Source organism: Aplidium turbinatum, chromosome 7 (genome assembly GCF_918807975.1).
Source record: "Aplidium turbinatum chromosome 7, kaAplTurb1.1, whole genome shotgun sequence".
Taxonomy (NCBI): domain Eukaryota; kingdom Metazoa; phylum Chordata; class Ascidiacea; order Aplousobranchia; family Polyclinidae; genus Aplidium; species Aplidium turbinatum.
The window spans coordinates 10,242,528-10,265,540 of NC_137478.1; the positions used below are offsets into that span (position 1 = coordinate 10,242,528).

The following is a 23,013-nucleotide window of genomic DNA, read 5'->3' on the forward strand; positions in this document are numbered from 1 at the left end:
GAAGGACTTGTATACCAGCTCCCAAGATAGTTATGTAAAAGCAGAGATTTACATGCATATTTTATTTGTTGATTGACAGTATTTTGGACTTATACAGTGTGGTTTGTAATGTTTTGAACTTCTATTGCTAATTTAACTTTGCAAGGATTCGGATAGTTTGTGACGGAATCTGAGCTACTAGGAATTTGAAAACACCCAGTAACACTGACTCGTTAGTGACCTGACAGATTGCTACAGGGGAGTATGTAGATCACAAAATCTGAAGGCTATTAGGCTACCGTTTCTGCATTGGATGGATGGAAAGCCCCAACTTTTCCAGGTAAGTTAATTGTATTGAAATTATCACCTAGAAATTCAATTTTATCGAGTTTTGGCCTGTGTTTCTCTGCAGCTGATTGCACAATAGCAAGAAATGACTGCTATAGACTGGTGTTTCTTCAACCTTGGACTTTCTTTCGTCCAACGCTCAGAAATCAAAGTGGATAGGCTAGTTTACAACTACACCTAGCAGGTTTAGGCTACATTTTTTTCCAGATAAAAAGTGTGTTGTTATCTGACTCATCATTAGTGCGTCCGCTTTGGGACCCGTCCACACACCAAAATACTCAGCAGGTTCTGGACCTTTTTTTTTTTTTTTTTTTTTTAGGCACACCATACTTACATGGAAGATACCTACCAGGGAGGCGAGGGACTCACTACGACCGAAGGACCCACCGTGGTAGATGGTAATCTGTGGATGTAAATGTTTGGTTAGTGGCTGCCTCAAGCTGATCTGCCTGTTTCGACTTTTTTCTTGCTGATCTTGGAGCAGACTAGGAGATGGCGGGTCAAGCATGAGAACTAGCGCATTTTGGTAGATAATTCATTTTTTAATTTTATTTGAGTTTGTTTGTGTGTGTGTATCTTCTTGTTGCCCGCTTGAAGAAGGGCACCTGTTTGGAGAAAACGGGCCACTGCAGTCTGACATCTCATTTGGCGGAGATGCCAGAGAGGAGCGGCCAGAGGGAGGGTAGCTTTCGCTGACCCCAGAGTCATCTTGGAATGGGACGCTGCAATCCTGTCATTCCAGGGCGAGTAGGACGACGGAGAGGGACGGTTGACGGTTCTGGACCTGTTCGGTTCTGGACGGTTCTGGACCACAGTAGGCTCATCCACTAATTTATGCTGCAAACCATCGACCACCGTCTTTACCAGTCAATTGAATTCTTACCGTTGTGGAAAGAATACAATCCAACCAGCAAGCGCAAAGTATGTAGGCATTGTGTAAAATGAAGCGATCTACCTGGCTTGCAGCCACCACAAGGCGAGAACAGCGAGCAACAATAAATCGAGCCGCATTACGGCGCTCTGTAGCTAACTACAGTGATGGCTGCAGGTTTATTTTAAAGACGACAAACACACTCAGTCTCGTCGACAGCGTGTCTGCGGTTTGCTTTAGTCGTCGATTGTGTAGCGTGCGCGTTTCTGTTTTTTTTTTATGGTTGCACTATGAAGAAATCTGTGCAACAACAACGTTTTGTTTATCTTGGAAAGTAATCACAATAAAGTTTAGTTCAAAAAAACTATCTTAGGGTGACTTTTTGGTATTGTCAGTTAGATGAATCCGCTTTTTAAGTGCAGGTGGATGTGTAAGCTGCCGAGGTAGTCCTAGGGAGGTAAAAAGTGAGCAGGTAATGTAGCAAAACATAGCTGCAAGGCCTAATAGCATTAACGACGTTGAAACTACGTATCAAAAAGAAATTATTGAATTCAATCAGTGGTGTGCGCAAGGGAGAGGTTTTAGAGTCAATCTTCGCTGAAGGGCAAAATCATATGGGAGAGGAAAGTTGTCAAATGGGTACCTGTTATACATTTTTGGAATGTTGTTGCTTTACAGTTTCACACTGTGTACTTTATTTTTCAAATTTCTATATTCTGAACACAAATTTTTAGCCTTATTTACCAATGAGGAAATGTTGTTGAGTATGTTGCACAAAATGCCTTGTTTTCGCTAAGTGATATAGCGGTCAATTTTTGAGTAAATTTAAATATTTTTTGGGCTACAGTGACACAAACTAATGTATTTGCAGCTTCTTCTTTTAACTTGCACTGATGCTATAACATGATTATGGTTCCCAAAATCAACCTAACTTTAATGTCTCGTAGTGTAAGGAAATGTTGATTTTTTTCACAAATTTCTTTATATTTCAAAATATAACTCGGTTAGAGAAAAAAAAATTTTGCAGTCTAACAGGCATACTAGTTATACCTTTGTGTAACAATATTAACAGATTTGAAAAAAAACTACTGCCTTGAATAATGAGAAATAATTGTGTCCCATTGTGTAACTATTTGTTATGTCCCGTATTGTAACATGACCTTCAATGCAATATTTACATTCACACTCTAGATATGAATTTCAGTTAACAACTTAGAATGATTTTAATTGAATCAGAATCAGTAAATTAACCATATTAACCATGTTTTAGACAACAATGGCTACTTCAGGGGCAAATAGGATAAAAAAATGTCGTGAAAAGAAGAAGGCTGCAGACCTAAAAAAGTTTAAAAAAGACTAGAAATTGGAAGTCCAGAAACACAGGAACAAGAGAAAAGTAAAGGAATCAACACTTGATACGGATTCTTCTTCTTCTTGAACAGCATAAACGGATGAACAGCATAAACTGAGAGCAGAGATGTACGTATGCGCCGCAAATTCTACGCCGCATACTTGCGGCGTAGACTTTTTGTTTGCGCTAACGCTTGCGGCCACATTTTTTTGGATAGTTTGCGCTTGAGGCTGCGCCGCAAAGTTTTTGCGGTTTTTTAGCGCATAGCGTCAACGCATACTTTTTAATGTCTTAGTTGTTGTTTGCAATTTTTTTTTGTCAAACTGCGAAATGTTGACGTCTTGTAATTCCCCATTGTTCTAGTGTTGTGTCACAGTAGCAACTATTGTTCAGTCAGCTGGAGTTTGTTTTTATATCGCACTACTGCAGTGGTTCCCAACCTTTTTGTTGTCACGGACCCCTTTAGACAAATTATTAATTTTGCGGACCCCTACCTAAATTTGGCCTGAAACTTAATTAACATACTATTGACTATTGTAATTATGTTACTCAACTGCTGTACTGTGTCATATTGCATTGCCGTTATGACTCCTGCGGCAAATATCAGGTTAAACAGTTGCTCAAATAAAAAATGAATGAATTGTTCAAGAAACGTTAGCAGTATTTGAATATTAAGGTGACCCAAAATTCCATGCCAAAACTTTTTCAACGTAAGCAAATTTAATGAGAAGGCTGTCTCCAGTAGCGTAGCCAGGAATTTTGAAAGGGGGGGGGGTTTTGACCACCCAACGGCGGGGGGTCTGGGGGGCCTCCCCCAGAAAATTTTGAAAAATTACTTTGAATTTGGTGCATTCTGAGAGCATTTTCAACAAAAATGTGGGTACAAATATTTCTGTAAAATGGTGCTGTCCGGTAGCATAGCAAAAGGATAAGATCATGTTTTCTTCGGCATTTTTCGGAAAAAAAAGCTAAGTCTCTGTGTTTTCTTGTTGCTAATTCCTGGCTGAGATGTTTGAATGTTTGGTATTGGCAAAACTCGCTCTTTTAACGCAATTTTGTTTAAAATTAGGCAATTTTTTTTTAGACTGAAAGCATCATTCTCAATATCGTGACGTCACACGCGTGCCAAAGGGGGGGGTTGTAACCCCCAAAACCCCCCCCCTTGGCTACGCCACTGAAGCGCCTTTCCTTAACTAAACGACTGAACTGTGGTTGAGTTTTTGACAATGCAACACGCATGTCATCTTCAACGTCCAGGCGATAACAGACGAGCTATAACGTAATAGACGAGCCAATTCTGATTTGACTGTAATCGACATGCGTTGTGGTAGATGTAGTTTAAGGTCAATGTACACACTGTAAGCAGCAGTTAGATTTATTTGAATGCATGCCGGTAGCCTACAATTTATTCTCGCGGGCTTGAGCTTGACATATTTGCATTTAAAAAGAGAAATGAAAGTAAAAAGATCGCTTTTCGTTTTTTTTTTCAAAATTCATCAAGGTAATCACGGACCCCCAAATGCTTTCTCACGGACCCCCAAGGGGTCCGCGAACCCCAGGTTGGGAACCACTGCACTACTGCCTTTGACGCTAGAGTCCCACGTAAAGATTGAAGTCTTGCAGAAAAAAATAAAGAATTAGTTAAAACAACTTAGGCCTACTGAGAAATTAGTTAATTACGGGTCAGAACAGGAATGTAATGTAAGCAAGCAAGTAGGTAGGTTGGTAATGTCGCTCCATGTAAAATGTAAACAATGACTTGGCATCGTAGTGTGAAGTTTTTTTAGTCAAGCCGTGTTGAAGGCGTTTGTAAGCAATTGTGAGCACTTTAATTTATATTAGTTAAGTCTTGCATTTTGGGGCAAATCAGAAACTTCTCAGGCAATGCGCAGTGTAGCCTATGTATCTAAACAAACTCAAATATTTGGTCTCCGACCGTGATTGCTTGCATGATGTTGTACTCTGTATGTTATATGTAGTACGGTACATTACTCTGCCTTTGCCGGTTATTCTTGTTGTAGGCTATGTAGCGTAGTAATGTGTAGGCCTACATACAGTAGGCTATCAAGCTAAGGTAATTTTTACTTGACAATTTATACATTCTGTTGCGTAAGTATGTAATGTTTTGTAACTTGATGAGCAGTTTAGCAAAACATCCATCCAGGGGCCTATTGTGAGAGGATTTTGAGTAGCCTACTGCTAATAACACTAGTAATGCTAACTATCCCTGAATGCTAATAACAAAGAGTTGTGCAGTTCAGAATCTAAACTTGCTTGTGTCTGGCAGTTTTGTCTTCCATTAACCCACTTTTTAAAAATCTTATCAGAAAAAAGCATAGAGCTTACTGAGAGAATTATGGCATTAAAAGCAACATTAGTCTTATTTAAACGGAATCATTTTAAAAATAGTGTTTTTATAATGGATTTTTAGGGAGCGACAGTTAGTATAATACTAGAATTTTCTTGATAGGCATATGCTACAGTTTCTTACACTACACTATTGTATTCAGGGAATAACTTACGGTAATACTAATCTCCAAGTGAAATGGAGCATGATAATACAAATCCATGGCCCTACTTGCAAGAGAGGCCACACAAAGGACCATTAACCGTGGGCGCTTTTCCAACGAAAGATTTCCAAAATACTTTTTTTCGCTACAACACGCCAATACCTTCCAGTGCTGCAGTTGAAAGAATGTTTTCAATGGGCAAAGACATATTGAAACCAAAACGCAACAAAATGTCAGATGAACACTTTCAGATGCTTGTGTTTCTTCGTGGAATTTCAAAATAAAACTTGTTTGTTTCGAATGGTTTATACCGTGTGAATGTTTGGCACCTAGCAAACAAAATGAGTTTGCGCTAGTGTATGCGCTGACGCTGACGCCGCCAACTTTTTTTACAAGTTGCCTTGACGCATGCGGCGTATACTTTTTCGAACGTTTGCGTTTGCGCTGACGGCGTCAATATTTTTTGTATGCGCGTACATCACTGACTGAGAGAACAGAGGAGAGAGTATGAAAGGATAAGGAAAGCAAAACAGAGGAAAGCAAAAAATTCAAATGAGCATAATGCAGAAAACACGGCAATACCAATAACACCAACATCGCAATATTAGACAGATTCTGCAAGGAATAAGGCTATTTCAAGAACGAGAAAAGCACTTCCGCAATCACCGAGAAAAAAAATGACGAGAACTTGGTGGTAGTGTGAAGCGGGCGGTTTATGATCTTGTCATATCCAGACGAATGACCTAGATTCTTTTGTGATTGTTGCCAAGGTCAATAAAGATTCTTTAATCAAAATCATAAAAACTACTAAAGATGAAATTACAGAAACAATAAAGAAAGAGGAGTGGAAGGGAAAATTTGATGCAGAACCTGCCTTGGATGGAATTAGAAAAGCCCATCAAATTACATTGAAACAGCAAGAACCAATGCTAAATTATCTCTCGTCAACAAATCATCAAACTACTGATTTTCAAAATGAAAGAGACGAAGATGACGAAATTGAAAACTCATGGGTTGCGGTAATTTATGACAAAAATTTCTGTGTAGGGAAGGTTTTGACACACCTTAAATCTGAAGGAAGGATACGAGTTAAGTATCCAACATCGTGTGGACCTAATCGCTATCAATATCCAAAGGATGATGATATTGGAGTGATAAACCTAAAGGATATGTTGGCTAAAACAGTGGAGCCTGAGCTGATGGCAGGTGCTGGTAGGATTATTTACAGTTTACCTGGAAGCAAATATCAGAACTTGGTACATGCCTTTACAAGTGCATAAATGCATACACACTGACTAACACAGAATGTTATTTGATGCATAAGTTGCTGTGAATTTTTTGTTTTGTTCTTGAATTCGTTCGTTTGTTTTGAATTAAATAATGCAAAGAAAATGTGTCCCGTAGTGTAACGTCCCGTAGTGTAACATACTAAACATTGTAGAGATTCAATTTAAATTATTTCAAACTTCTAAGATTATCGCCCATGACACAAACAAAGCCATACACACATTTGCCGCAAAAAAATTTAATGTTAAAGGCTAATTGAGGAAGAAATGCTGATCGCAGAAAAATGGGTAAATTGATGGTTGTTTCAGGTGTCCCGTAGTGTAACGTCACAATTTTAGTTAAAACAATTACTAAAATTGATCTTTTTGTGGAAAAACGTTTATTAAAGCAAAGTTCATCACCAGCAGATTTCAAAAATGATTTTACATTAGAATTTATTAATAAAGTATCATAATGGTGAAGTCCAATAAAAAAAAATTTGTCATTTGTCCCGTAGTGTAACAAATGATTTAGCCCTGAACATGATAGTTTATTTGGACGTATTTTGTACGTATGTTTGACGTACTTTGTAGAGAAAATGAACAAATAGTAGGCTATAGGAAAAGTAAGACAAGCAAACCTAACCTGATTGGAGTCGAGATTTCTAAACGTCACCCACTGCTGCCTGGACTTTTGCTGCTAATTGAGTGTCGACACACGAGGACCATTCGTACTACTGTTATGTTTCATTAGTGCCACATATAATTTCTAGTAGGCTACAGTCACGCCGTTCGAGTCAAAGTGTTTGGTCCCTGGACTATACTTTCCATTTCAATGTGTATCAGCCCAACATGGCTACGTTGCGAACTTGCGATGTGACCTCAGTTTTTTTGTGTTACCGGTACAGCAATGTACGTGTACGTTCATGCGTTGTTCTAGTAGTTCAAAATTAACCAGTGAGGATTTTCTTCTAAAATTGATGTACGTAAGTCTTTGAAAGAACGGCTTTATTTCATTATAACGCGTTTTTTGACTCTCATTTTAAAATCGTATCAATTTCGTTTTGTTATTGCGCTTACAACAAAAATGAAATGCATGAGAGTTTTAAGACAGAAAGCGTCAAAGAATGGACAAACACAGAGTGCTGACGTAGGTGTCTCACAGACTCTTTCGTGCACAGAAACAAACAACGTCATTTCTATGGTTAGGCTTCTTGTTGAAGGAAGGATTGCTTTATAGAAAAAGAAAAATTTGATTTAGTTCAAAGAAAATTCGTTTCTAACACCCCTTAATCTGTTGTTAGGTTTTTTAATTTAATTTTTACCATTATGTAATTTAATTTGTGCAACTTTAAAAAAAATGCCGTACGGTCGCAGTATGAATGGTATCGATAACGGATCACAAGCTATGACTTGCAGAGTGCAATATCTTGACGACACAGACCCTTTTTCTTCGACAAACTTCCCGGAGCCTACTCGCCCTCCTAACTATACTTTTAACACTGATCTTCCATTATGTGAGCAGTTAGCCGGAGTTCACAGGCTGTTGAAAGCTCCGCACAAGGTGAGAAAATAAATAGACATTCCTGCTATTTTCGAAAGAATTATTTGTTATACCAAACCCTCTCCGTTTTATTTTATAACTTTCAGCAATCTCAACTGCGCAGGAATGAGGTGGTAATCGATTTATGGTTACCAGTCTTTTCAGGAATTACCAATTCTTCAATTCTAATTTTCAATTTCAATACCATTTGAAATAGGTGTTTACCGTGTTGTGTCGAGTTGGTTGTGTTCATTAAGTACATACATATAATAACGATTCAAACTGTTTGTCTAAAATTTCACGTTTCTCGATTTTTAAAACTCAAGTCTAAAACAATAACGTCACAAATTTTGCCTGTGTAAATATAAAATAAATGAAAAGTTTTAATTCGATCCGAAAGGAGTTGGAAAAAAGTGAAAAGATACATAGAATTGGAATGCGGCCTGTCTTCTATTTGATACCTACACTCGATGTGGTTTCTTTTGAATATTCAGTAGTAATCGTAAATGCAATTATGTGAACGCATTCGAGCACGACTGATTACCAGGTAGATCGCTTCTTCTACATACGATTATGTTTGTTGTGGTATGTTTGACAATGAATTTGATTACATTATGTGGCTTGTTCATGCAACGATAAAATCTGTTGCAAAACAAAGAGAAAAAAACTAATTTTTTGAAAGTATGGTACAGCAGTGTAGTTATGCTTTACTGCTCCCATTCACGCCATATGTGTCTACGTTAGCCTAATTGCCAAAATAATTTACTTTGAAGCAAATTAGAAACCTTGTTTGCATAATCTAGAAACAGATCAGTATGTTTCGTTTGTTATTTTACAGGCCATCGACGTTTCATGTAGCTTATTGGCACTTTTTCCTGTCCTTTGAAAAAGAGGAAAGCAATCAAATTTTACTGTAGGCCAACATTATAACGTGGCTCAAAAGTCAGACTAAAAATATTCCTCCAATTAAACAATACCTGCCTTTTAATAATCCTATTGAGGTGACACAGGCTGTTGAAGTTTTCATCTAATTAAATATATTAATACGGTAACATTAAATAATAATTTAGCCTCATCACAATTTTTCCCAGATTGGAGACTGCACTCTTCAACTTTCAAGCACAAACAACTACTTGGATTTAGATTTATCCATTTCTGAACAAAAAGAGGAATTTGAAAGTTTCAACACAGATGGGTAAGTAGGCTCATATAGAAAGCGAAACCCAAGTAGTGTTCGGTTTGGTCATGCTGTAGTCATTTTTTGCTTTTGATACTTGCTATTAAGTTGTGTAGTGTAGCTCAGCACTTCTCAACTTATGGGTCAGGTCCATTTGGTACTGAACAGAGCCTTTTCGTTTTTCAAGAAACCCTCGAAGCGTTTAAACTTTAGGCTACTTTCGGCTTCCTAATGTTAACCGTGTGCTAACTTTTATTATCAAAGCGTGCGTGAAATTTTTTTCATATGTTTGCTTGGGTCTGTCTAGTGAATTCAAACAAAATCGGTGGCCAAAAGCAATCTTGCCTCTGATAGCTTACTATGCGATCGTATCGTATAAAGAACCTTAATGTTCCCCGTTGTGAGTAATTTTCTGTATTACTGTGTGCTGTTAAATTTTGTTTCTTTGTCATTTACCATTTTATTTCATGCTGGAGCCATAAGAATTGTGACTGAAAGTGGGTCGTGCGTTGAAAGAGGCTGGGAAGCACTAGTGTTGTCGTCTATTGTTGACGTAAATTTCCCAGTCGATAGTTCTATTACTTTTAGAACTAGGTGATTGAAACATTGGACATTGTTAAATTAACCTGATATGTTGAAGTAGTTATAAACTAGTAATCTGTAGATAAAGAACGCCATTGTTGGTGAGCAATAGTGTTCATTTAAAGTTGTTATATGTTTCATAAGTTAAGACTACTTGAGTGCATTCCAAACATTGCTGAATTACCTATTTACCTACTGCTAGCTCATTGCAGGTAAACATCCCACGCCAATACAACAATGATTCATACGTTAATGTAACGCAAAAGAAAGAGAAACTAACTGAACATAGTTTATTATGTATCGTTTTCATGCTTCAAACTAATTTCAATTACAATTTTATATTTACCGTCTCAAGTATCTCTCAATTAGTTTACTTTTCTACAGAAAGAGAAACTCTGTTATTTTGAGGACTCAATTGTCAGTACGCGTTCATTCATGCATCGGTAAGGAATTGTTTATTTTCAATATTTTGTGCCACCTTATGAATTACTCGACTGTTCAGTTGTGTTGTCTTTGAAAAGGCAGAAGATTGTCTGTAATACCATTATGAGCCACTCTGAGACTGCATTGTCATATCCATGCCAGCACCTACTTCATCTTTGCGCTACACTTTGTAATGTTGGGAAGTAATAAAAAAGATAAGCACCAAATGTTTATTTTTGTACAATTACATGTTACCATATGACTTGTACAGATCTTTCATTTTTTGATTGCAAGACTTGATTTACTTGTAGGCTTGTGTAGCAAAGGAATTTTCAAAAAAATCTCCAAGATGACAAAATCTGTTTTTTTTTATGTTTTGCATAATTATGTAACTAAGCCGTTACATTTGTTGAGTCAATGTAAAAAGTTTTCAACATACTTCACTTTGTTTCAACATATCGCAGACACTTTTATCATATTTTAATTAACTTCAATCAGCTCAGTAAATAAATATTTACACATTTGTTTCCTGCTTCATTTGAGTGCTAATTTCCTTAGGCTTAGGCTGCATCTGTTTTTTGACAACCAAACGCAGAGGTGAAGGTTGTTCCCGCAAAATAAAACAGAAATCATTTACTCAAAGTTTTGAAGCTACAGTATTACCCAGACAGCAAAATCCGTTATTTTTACATTAATTTAACGTCTGCAGACGTTAAATAGATGTAAATGCATAATATGTAGATGCAGCTGCAGATGTAGATATAACAATGACGGATTTTGCTGTCTGGGTAGTGTATGCTATTCCGCGCATGATGAACCACTGTTATGTTAAAAATTACGTTGATAAGATTCAATTGTTTTTCTTTAATTCGTACTGCGCGTTTGTATTGTCGAAAAACATTATGTCAACATTTTGCGTCTTCGAAAAAATGTAAAATCCAATAGCACAGTATTTACTCATTAAAAGAAGACAATCTGTTCTTTTGACCTTTTTGTTTGGTATCATTGATGTAACGTAATAACCTCAAATAAGTCAGGAAATAAGATGTAATGAATCATGTGTTACGTTGTACGTTAAAATTCGGTCAACAAACAAGATTATTGTTGGTTCACTATAGAATTCGTCATGGATTTCGTGTAGTGACTCAACTATTCATGTTTTTTGGCGATTTAATGTTTTCTAACGTTGCTTGATGGTTGCAAAGTGTAGAACAGCGATATCTCTCTTTAGTCGACGTGTTTAAAAGAGTCTCTTCAACGGTCCCACCCGGAAAAAAAAATCAATCGTTTTTTATATTGATTCAACGTCTGCAGACATTTGGCAGAACCTGTTGTTGGCAGCTAACATGTCTTATTGTTTTACTCACTTTAAATACACTGTTGTTTTGATATCTTGACTTTGTATTGGTGTGAAAAATGGCGTTGTTGTCCGTTAACACCCAACTAGATCGTATTTGCACTAATATTTTCTGCTAACTAATCTATCAGCTTGATCATAATATTCTGAAAACTGCTTGTTACTTGTCTGGTTTGATGCCTTGAGATTGATTGCTCAAGTTGCATGTTTAAAGTGGGAAATAATGTTGCCACTTGCTTTCAACACACTGAACGCTATCATCTTTCTATAGTATAAAATCATCTCTGTTCTTTGTTTACTTTTGCTGACATCTTTTTGTTTTACCTTGGTATATAGGCCTACGTTGTCTTTAAACTTGGCTATTTGCGACATAAGGACTATATATTGCTTTTCTAGAAGCAACTGTGGATTTTCTTAACGTACAAAACTCAAATATAATGTACAAAGCTTGGTTTACCAAGTTGCCCAATGTTGTAGTATGTTGATTACATATAATTATTATGGATAGAAATAGCTTACTAAGGTAGTTTGATTTAAACAAACTTTTTTGATTTGATTTTTGTTAAATGCATTGACGTTTTCATACAGTATTTTAACTAAAATATTGAATGCAATTTACAGCAATTTAGCAATTTACGCAAAAATGTAGAGAAACTATTGCCACGTGCAGGACAGCAGCCAGACAAAATCTTACACTACTTGCATGACAATGATCCCTGCGCAAAAGTGGGCATTTATTTTATCAGTCAAAATGTTGAACGCTGTTTCTTACAAAAACGCTTACACTGGCATATTATGTCCAGTTTCATCACTCATTTTAGTGGTGATGTTAAAGCAATATCAGGACAGAGCTGTAAACTAGAAAAAATTCTTACAAACCGTCAATGTATAAACTGACACTATCAAAATAACATATTCCCATATTCATAATTGCTGAAAAGCCACACGAATAACTAAAAAATCAGCTTGCTTTTAATTATATGTTGATGACCGTTTCCAAAATTTTAACTTTTATTTTGACTTAAAAGTGTGCCACTAAGAGTACTGACCAACCAAAAGCAATGTTAGCATCAATTTGATGCTGGTGGCTGGAACTAAGCCTTGAAAAAAATACTTTTTTTGAATCAGCCGAACTTAGTTTTCAACTTTTATTTTGCAAAACGTCATAGATCATTCATGGCCACCTGGAGATGCGTCCTGATTTGTCACATTTTGCAGATTTTGATTACAGCTACTGCTAGTGCTTGACTGACATTTTCTGAGACTTTTTTACTTTTTGTCATTTCCTAATGATATAAAAGCTTTTTGTTGCCTTGGGGAAGTAGTAGCAAATGAGAAAAAGTAAGTTGAAAAACACTGAATCAGACTGTTATTGAAAAATTAACAGTCTGACTAAAATCTTCGAAATCAAATTTTCTTTGTTTTTCTACATCTGCGGATGTTAAAACCTATTGTATCATTTGGGGAAAACAGTAAAGAAAGTGTAAAATTATAATTTTTGGAAAAAATTATTTAAACGTTTGCCCAAAGTTAGCAAAATCTGGAAATTTTTACAAAATGTGACAAATTAAACCGTATCTTTAGGTAGCCATGGATTATTTTATTGCTGCGAGCACAGAAAAACAAAAAAATATGAAATTCATTATTAAGTTGCAACAGTATGCTTGTAGTGAATGTTTGAACATTGGGTTGTTCGGTAGAAGGATTTTTGTAAAAGTCAGTTGTTGATCATCAATTGGTCACACGGCAATACGCTCGCAGATAGGGTACTTGAGTGTCGGCTAATCGCTTCCTTTATTGATCAGACAGACTACATGGCATACATTACATTCCACATTGTCTACACATTTTCTCTAAAAAAGATGCTTCAAGCCATCATAGAATTTCGATTTTTTTCATTTTTAAAACATGTCTTTTGATAAATTGCCACTTTAATACGTTATGTTGCTTCTTATTAATAAGTAAGACAGTGACAATATGAACAATAACAACAATAAGTAGGACAATGGCTGAAGGGACGAGTGTTCGGCAAGAGTCTCTTTGGATCCTCTAGCAGCGCCGATAGGGCTCACAACCACCGAGCTTGACATTGTTGAACGACTGGCCTACGAGCACAATGCGACCTCTGTTCTCCTCCAGGAATCCCACTGCACAACAGTGGAAAGCTAGCACACAACAACTTTTCACTAGGCTGGATTTGCTCTTAGCAGGAAACATTCTGACCTTGTATCCTTTGTCAGAAGAAACTTGTCTTGGAAATCAAACATCTCATTTTTCTTTTGAGAATTTTGAGATAGAGTGGAACCGCATCAACGTAAGGAGACACAACATCGTGAACTTTTATAAACTCCTCCCTCGCAAATGTCCGTGAGATCACTAGCTATGTTCCCGCCCCTTGCACTAGCTATGTTCCCACCTCTTGCATACTGATAAGGGGTACAATAGCTTTAGTGTGGATAGAGAATACTTAGCAGCGGCTTGCAACGTACTGACTTTTCAAGATCCCAAACGCTTGTCCTCTTTCCATTCAGGACGATGGTTCCTTTGGTAAAATTGCTACCGGAACCAATTCTGACTTAACATTTAAGAAAACCATCAATAATTGCCAACTCCCTGGCCTACAAGTATTCGCACGGTCACAACACCGACTCTCCCTTATAACCGCTGGGCATTATATAACACCAATTTTATGAGCCGGTAAAGCAATGGAATTTTTTCAAGGCTAACTGGAAGCGCTACGGCACAATTACTAGCCAATCTGCTACTGAGCTTTCTCCCCCTGACGCAACTAACGCCGACAAGTCTACCAGGATTTCTGCGTGCAAACCATTTACGCGCGAAAACTTGCATTTCTCGTGCCTGCAGAAAGTTCTGCAAGCCGTGCTTGGATAAAGAATGTGAAGCACTCTTTCGCACTGCGGCACAAGCCTTTGCTGGCAACACATCAGACCTTGCGTCGAGCAATTTAATTACAAGGCTTGATAAAAACAGACGAGTTCGGTGGGAAGAGACGGTCCGAAACAGGCGCGGATTTATGAGGGGGTCCCAGGGGGCCCGGCCCCCCCCGAAATTTTGTGAAAAATTGTAGAAATTGTATGTTTCCGCATCAAATGGTTTGATAAGCTTCTAAACAGCTGATATTAGTCCCTCGGCATCACAATTGATGAAAATGGTTCTTTTAATGTCTATTTTATAGCATATCGTATATGTCGTAGTATCATTGTTCATATCTGTTTAGCCTTTTCTTTCTTTTTAATTGATTTTCAAATTTTCTGCCCCCCCCCCCGAAAAAAACTCTTAGATTCGCGCCTGGTCCGAAACATCGACTTCACCCACAAGCTGTAAGGCATGGAGCATTATCAACAGCCTAACTGGCAGTCCCAAACAAGCGTTTGTAGCATGGCTCCACTCAGTGTCAATGTTTACACCCACAACCTTCAACCAACAACATTTAAAAATGGAATAAGGCTGTTCAGTGTTCACCAGGCATTTAGTTAAGCTAAACTATCACGAGATGTATGAATTAATAATCTGCTTTTATTCCGACGTTTTGTCAATCAAACCTAGCCGACTTCTTCAGGGAGCTAGACCAGGTAGTGAATGGCCGTTTATCATGGCAAAACACAGGACCATGTTGCTGCAAACCAACCACACATGCAAAATGAAATTCAACTCCCAAACAAAAATTATTTCCTTCAAACTTTAAAACTAGAAAAAGAGTTTAAACGCTATCAATCAACAAGAAACTTAAAACAGCAGATTGGGGAAAGTGTGAACCGTATGAGTTATGAAAAATCAAATTGTATATAATACGCAACACTGCACAGTTTTCAATCAGCAAGAGACCAATTTAAATACATCAGGCAAGCCCGTACAATAATTTTTTTTATAAATAGTAGCTTAGTTTGCACCAGAAGAACGTATGTATATCATGTTATTTAAGAACATTTAAGTTGTAGCCTATCCCGAACACCTGGCTATAGTCCGCAATGCTTTATAATGAAGAGGATTCTAACCCTGTTGTGACTAAGATGTTAGACTACCTCCACAAGTGAAAACTGAGCTCAGAAAAAAAACCCAAAAGGATTACCTGGTTTTCTTGGCCATTGCTATGTTGACTTATGGCAAATTAATACAGTAGCTCCAGGCTAAAAAGCAGATGGGCATTACAAATTTTAATTTTTTTTTCTGCGTAATGAGACTGTTTTCGTGTACACTTGCTTAATAATAAACGTGTACTTAGACTTTACGCATCACACTGTTATGGATGGTTTGGATGTAATTGCACACACCGTCTTGGATATGCGAACAAGACAGTACTAAAATTATGTATTTTTTCTTGCGCTCTGTCGCGTGTGAGCAAAACTCGCTTTATTTGAATGCAACAAAACGGCCGTTTTCTCTTTTTGAGATGTTTAAATAACTTTAATTTTTTTTTTGATGCAGAAAAACTTTACAATTCAAAAGGAAGAGAGTTAAGAAGAGCGTTATTCTCATTAAAGCAAATATTTCAGGTATGTCTTTGTAAAGTAACATTAATCCGATTTTATACATAACACCAAATGCTGCCTGAAACCGGTTATTAAAGTATGTAATGTAACTAACAAAAACCATGATTTCGTAGTAATGTAATAATTGCTTTGAAACTCGTTCAAGTTCAAGAATAAATAAATTGCATTTTTGATGATTTATGGCTAATAAAAATGCTTTTAGTGCTAATTTTAAGTTACAAACATCTCGATAAACCAAATAGTACGCGGTTGAGTTAATTGGTAAGACATGCTGTTGAACATTCATCTCTATGTTGCTGTTGCACTTGCCAAAGTATCAGCTTGATGAATTATTTGGAAATTTGGAAACTCTACACTAGAGATCACATCGGTTGTCCACCCATCCCGTCGAACTGTGTAAAGAATATGATGTATAAGTATACAGTATAGGCTACATTGGACGCCAATCCTATCACAAGTTAACACCCAAATATTTAGTTTGCCGTTTCCCGTCCTTATTTTATGTTAAAACTTTTTGAAATTAGCTATTTCTGAAACATGGAAAATTAAAAAAGTTAATGTGATTTTGAAAGTCCGTGACAAAATCATAATTTTCTTTCTCTAGAACCTATTCGCCTGCAATAAACTAACGTGTCAAATGTTGCATACGGCTAAATAAACCACATATATACATGTGTTGAATCACCACTATAGGTTACAGACTGTATTGAACAATATATCCAACCCGCGAGCATCTCGTTTCACAGTCATCTGGTTCCTTCTCGAAAACGTTTACTGACCTCTGTTCTAGAGTAATAAAATGTTTGCAAAAATCTTATTGAACCTTAATTGTGTGGATGTAAAGCAGTTGGAAACTTCTCAAGATATTCATCTAAATACGACGAAGCTACATTAATATACTGTATGACAAAAAAGAGAAAGTTGTTTTTTATATTTTTATAAGCTGTCTTGTCAAGTGTAAAAAGTAAATAAAACCAGCCAGGTTCAGAAATTTGTACGATTTATTGATAAAGCTTTCGCCACCGTAAAGCGACTTCTTCAGCATTTTACTCAAATAGAAACATATATCAAGACATTTTTGTTATTTGATTGTTTTATGTTTATTCCCATTGACGAAACAATTAGGCATTGGTTGCATGTCACTGGATAAGTGAAGTAGTGAAAAGTATAGTAAGAACTTGATTGAAATCTTTTCATACATGAAATAATACACTGTTCAGTTAAGTAAACATTGGCAAGGAATAAAGATTTCATATACCGTACATCAGATCTGTAATGCACATTAATATTTGTTCTGTAAGAGCTTTTATTGAAATTTAATGTGATAAAAGTGTGACATACTGTACGCCCCTCTTGGATGAATTTTGTGTACGCCTTTGAAAGAATTAAGCTATTGGTTAGGTTTTGATATTGCCTTGCGTTAGCTCACCCCCCTCTTGCAAATCCAAACGTTTGGAATGAGTTTTATGCAGTAACAATCAGATTGCTAGCACTGAATACCCTACTATCCAGCACTAAGGATACGAAATGTAATGTTTTGATGTCTTTGCAAAATGCAACCACCGTAGGCTTAGGCTTGTCAAACAGCATCACAGATAGTTAACATTTGTCGCATTGTATTGTATACACATGAAATGCAACACCTTGCTGGGGAATTCATTAAAAGTATATAATTTTTTCAGGCTTGTATTTATGATATTAAAAAGTTGTTTGTAAAAGCTGTAAAAATTACGCGTTTATCATTCTAACGCACTGCATACCGACATTGTTTTGTTTGGTGAATATCATATTTAATTCAAATTGAAAAAGTGACGTAGTATTCACGTTGTCAACCCGCGTTGCCAGTCGGGCCATATCACATTCTCCCGCGTGATTTAAACGTGGTTTGTTTACTGGAATATCACTTTCCCAAAGAAACATTTTACTATAGTCTATAGCCTACCGTTGTTGACGTTGTCTTGATGTCTGTCATCATAGAACTTATTTTGATTGACGCATTACAGAAAAAAATCATTCTTGCAATAAATTGAGAGTTTCCAGGTATAAATTTTATTGTTAAATTTTACCATATCTCATACATGTTTGCTTAAACATTATGATATTTCAAAGTAACGTTACCAACAGGTAAAACGTTGCTTTAAAGTAGATTGATTGCCATGTCAGTTTGGCTACAAATAAAGCATATCCTGCAAACTGTAATTGTTAAAACAATAACACAAAAGCAGTACATCCTTAGTTGTTATTCTTTAGTCTTTTTTTTGTGTGTAAGAATCTTCCTTTTGGATGTTCATCAGTGTGAAGAGCAGTTGTGAAAAACGATGTGGATATTGTGTGATGGAAGGTTGAGGTATAAAATGTTGTGATAACGTTCTATCAACGTTTTGCGGCCCTGACCTTGAAGCTTGTTGTAACAACAAAAACTACAATTAGTTCTGAAAAGCACTTATGCCATACCTCTCCTGACATGACATTTAGATTGCTACATGACAGTACTTTTTGTTTTGCACACTTGGTCAATTTTATTGATTTAACATTTTTAACAAAGAAGTATCACCGATGCTTTGTAGTGCACATGACTTTGGTGACTCCATGGGTCCATGCCCACCTAACTGAATGTCATCAATTGTCAACATAATATTTTCAACCGTCACTCTAAAATTGAACATGCTGAGTCACTGGCAAAATTGACGAATTCTTTTTTACTTGGAAAATGAGCTAGCTTAATAGTGTTTTCATTAGAAAACACAACTTCGTGTGGCTACTGAGAATATTATTGCGATTCAAAGTTGTCTGTAAACCGGCTGATTGAATTCATCACCGAATTACAACTCGTTTGTTGGCATAACGCAATTGGTTAGTTCTTCAACACCAGTTGTTTGAAGCGTCACGCTAAAGATACATCATAGTCTAAATGTGTATCATCTCCATAGTAGTGTTGTAATCGGAAATCTCTAGAAAAATCCAAAGCAATGTGTTGCTTCCACAATCCACATTGATTCCTTTGCAACAGACGTTGAATCAATCTTAAGATAACAGACTTGAAATACCATTATATACATTATGACTTTATGACTCAGCGCTTTTACTTCGGACTTGAAGTTGCATTAAACTGGAAGTATTTGATGATTCACTATTTCTCAGCGGAGCCAGTAATACATCAGATGAAATGGCATCAGAGTCTACAAATAGCTTTTTTTCTCATCATCACCCAGCTATGCATTTGCAAATTGTTTTGCCTGTGATCACACTGAGGGATTTGCAATTTGTACAACTACGAAATCAAGTATGGCTTGTGATGTCGGTATCATCTTGTTTTCTTACCTTTATAATTCAACGTTTTAATTTTATGCTGAAATCGTTGTTTATTTTTACTTTTTTAAGATCACTGTCCAGTTGATACGAAAAATCGCGGAGATAAGCGTTGAGGTTTGGTTTCCATCATGCTTTGTTGTTTAAAGTTAATGGGGCGTATTGAAAGCACCATTGTATTCATTCTCTGCAGACACGTATGTGCTACCATTGAAATTATTTTCTCTTTACAAAGATTGAAGTTAGCATTGAGTTTAATTTCAGGTTTTTGACACGGTACTGATTAAAATTTATTTTTATATTATTTGATTTTCTTGTCTTGTTGGTATTTTTGATTGATATTTTATGAAATAGGCTATACCAATCATTGAACGGACAAACAGTTTGTCGTTTGGTGTAGCCTAGGGGCAACTAATGCAGCTAGAATTTTATCGCATAACATCGCAGCTAAGCCACTGAGCTTAAAGACTTGCTGATCTTGCAACAACTCATTGCATAATTTTGGATTTTGTGCTGAAGCCCAAGTGTGTTTCTGTTTGTCGTTTCCATTAAATCAATTTCCGTGTGTGATTGAAGAAACAAATTATAGGCGCCACATAACTCTCAGAACAACAATTGACAACGAAATTGTCTTCTACGATAACCTACTTGTACTTTTATGCCTGCGTATGTTTGATTGACAAGTTGATTTCTTCTTAGAACCACATTGGGTCTCAAAGCACTTTGACGCAAATGCAACTGAACAAACTTGAATCTGTAATGGTTTTCGGTTAAAAGGCTGCGTGTTGTACATTTTCTCCGACTGAATTGAGTGAATCGTCTGGTTAGACATTATGAAAAAGTGATCTTGTCATTTTCCTATGAACCAGTTTGTCACATCGCAACTTTCGAATTGCCTCAAATCATTTGCAATGCATGAAACTAAATAACTAATATTGTTCTTTCATGCATTAGTGAAATCCTACATTTAAAGTGCTTTTCCCAGTCAGTATGTCAATCCTTTTTTATATTGTTTTAATGTTTTGAATCAATGTAAAAAGGCGCAATTTGCTTATTGGATAGCATTGAAAAATTTCAAAAACTGCAATCAGCGATTTATTTGTAGTTGTTACCGAAAACTTGATATATCATAATGTAGCACTTTTGTATATATTAACAAATAGGCACACAATTGGAATGTCTGAGATTCTTTAGACATGGTGTAAAAGTCTTTTAAGAGATGCGTTGAATGCTTTGCCTATTCCAGTTTACATTGTTTCGCACGAATGACTGCACCTATTAGGAACAAGGATTAGCAAAAAATGCATCACTGGCGAATGTTGACAGTAATTGTAAAAACTTTCTTCCACTCGTTTAATGTTGTTGAACAAACGTTGTAAAGACATCAATAATTGTGTAAGTTTCCGTCCAACACGTAGCTGAGCATAAAGTCATTTGTCTGACGCGAAAAGATTGTGATATGTAACATGTAGTAAAAGTTCAAGTTACGAGAGCTCGGAAGGCATTACACTTTCCCATGGACATCTATATGCACTTTCCTTGGTAGACGGTTGCATTACTCAATGCCAGTCGCAGTGCGTCAACTTGCTTGCAACAGTTCAGTTCCTGTCCCCTGTTCCTCGCTTCTTGTCAAGTGACAACATCCGATGAGGGCGCGAAAGTGATTTTCCACGTCAAAAATTCGCTGCTGCAGCATGAAAGAGCGATGATTTCACCTTAGGGCTTGTTTATTAGCTTTTGCACAAAGATCTAGTTGATCAGCCACCACCAGTGGCGTACTAAAGGTTTGAGGAAAGCCTAGATTGAAGGCTCACCGGCACTTGAAAACATTGTTTTAGCTGCTTAGCCGTGTGGTGAGATCCGGTGGTACGACTCTCGAAAGGGCGCCTGTTTGACATCGCTCAATAATAATAATAATGTTATGGTGTCATTTATTCTCGCTCTACAACTGCTAAGGTCTTTTAGCGACAGAGTACAGTTTTTATTTTGTATCAGATTTATAATGCCATCACATTATTACTCGACTTATACTCACTGCGTTATGCAGGAGAGAACATAATTGGTGCCGTTTTTAAAGTCTTCGGTATGACTCGACCTGGAAACGAACTCAAGCCTACCAGCACCAGAGCCAAAGGCGAAACCCCTCGGACACTGAGCTGGTCACCGCTCAAGAGTATGCAACTGTATCTTTGGCAGAACACTTACAGGTATGCCTGAAGGAGGACACGAAGATTGGTTTCCTTGCCTTCCCATTTAATTAATCTAAACGTTCAATCATCAGGCGTAAGCCTACATACGAAAAAGAAGTCTCTTCTATGCGTATTTCTGATGAAAAAAAAAGTGAGAAAACAACTTCGCTGTAATTTTCATAGGATAGAACTAGAAGGAAGTTTTGCTCCCTTACCCTCTCGTTACACTCTTTGGGTGACAAAGATACATGCAAAGCTAAACGTGGACAAGTTGAACGGTTGGCACTAAACAGATGTGCCTATTTCAATCGACGAAAAACGCTCAGTAGGAAAAGCATAAGTTTTAGTGAAGAAGGTTATTTGACTCCAATGTTCGCCGATCCAAAGTCAGAGTGGTTTCTTTGTGATGAAGTTCAGCGAGTTGGATTTTTGCAAGGTTATTCACAATAGTGTGGATGCAGGTTTGTCACTACTACGTTGTTTTTGCATTCAAATCATAACCTTTTGTATATTGTAGGTTGTACCCAAAAGATTAAGAGAATAAATTATTGAATGACCTGGTTTTAATATCTTTTTTTTAAAGTTTGAACACTATTCTTCACTTTAATTGCAGCACTTTCCAGCAAGCCTGCCGAAGTGCTCAACGGTTTTGCAAACAAATAGTTTAAAGGATTTATGAAAATGTAGCTTGTCTCTGCTTTCTCAACCGTGTCGGCTTAAACTTGGCTGAGGTGACATTGCGGCTGACATTTAAAAGAAAGGCTTTCAAATTTTTGTGAATCTTTTATTTCGAACTTCACCTTTGATGTCAGTATTTCAAACTCAATGTGTCATTACACTCTTTTTATTCCTGTAGGGTGTTTCTGCAAAACGGTCACGGTTATATCCAACCTATGTTCGTGTTTGCTAAAGGCAATAAAACCGCTTATAGCCATAAAAGGACCTTGGCATTGGAGATAAAACGTTGGCCGTTTACTGTTTATCTTAGTTTAGTGGTGCGGTAGGCCTACTTGCTAATACCTGCGTTGCAGTAAAAGTGAATCATAATCGTTGAATTGACATCAATTGTCCGTAAATTAAAGAAAAACAAGATTTTTATAATGTTGCATTGAATAATTCTTTTGTGTGACATTTTTATGCCATTCGCTTTCAAATTTTTGACGTTTGTTTACAGCTAAACTCCACATGAATGATCTTTTCTAATCAAAATGACATTTTGCATTTTGTCAACACTACAAAACAAGTACCGTTCCACAAAATAATGGTTTTCAAAAGTTAATATCACTTTTGACAAGCTTCAGAATACCGAGCTCCAGAATATATTTTCGCAAGACTTAGCCTATGTGACGTCATAAAATATCTATCGGTTAATCAACACTTATTATCGACAATTCCAGAAATACCTGCAATTTTCTTTAGGTTTAGTATGTGTTTGTTATATGCCCTAGGCAATCAAAACTGTTGCCTTGGTAAGCGCATTTAAATAGAAACCTGTATTTCACTGTTCATAATGAATGTCATAATTATTGTAATCTATTATTTAACCTGTCCTATTATAATCGATTAGTACCAGTACAAAATTTATATCTGTTTGTAAA

General features: G+C 36.6%; 1 protein-coding gene across 1 annotated transcript in view; it reads left to right on the top strand.

The window, feature by feature from the left end:
• Window positions 1-7,637: 7,637 nt before the first annotated feature.
• The window catches only part of LOC145774049 (FH1/FH2 domain-containing protein 3-like), a 45,932-nt gene continuing 30,556 nt past the window's right edge, over window positions 7,638-23,013 (top strand). Inside the window, exons 1-4 of the mRNA XM_082585187.1 lie at window positions 7,638-7,888; window positions 8,959-9,062; window positions 10,011-10,069; window positions 15,853-15,920. Coding sequence (XP_082441313.1) covers window positions 7,685-7,888; window positions 8,959-9,062; window positions 10,011-10,069; window positions 15,853-15,920 — 435 coding nt within the window. The 5' untranslated portion in view covers window positions 7,638-7,684. The remainder of the gene's footprint in view (window positions 7,889-8,958; window positions 9,063-10,010; window positions 10,070-15,852; window positions 15,921-23,013) is intronic.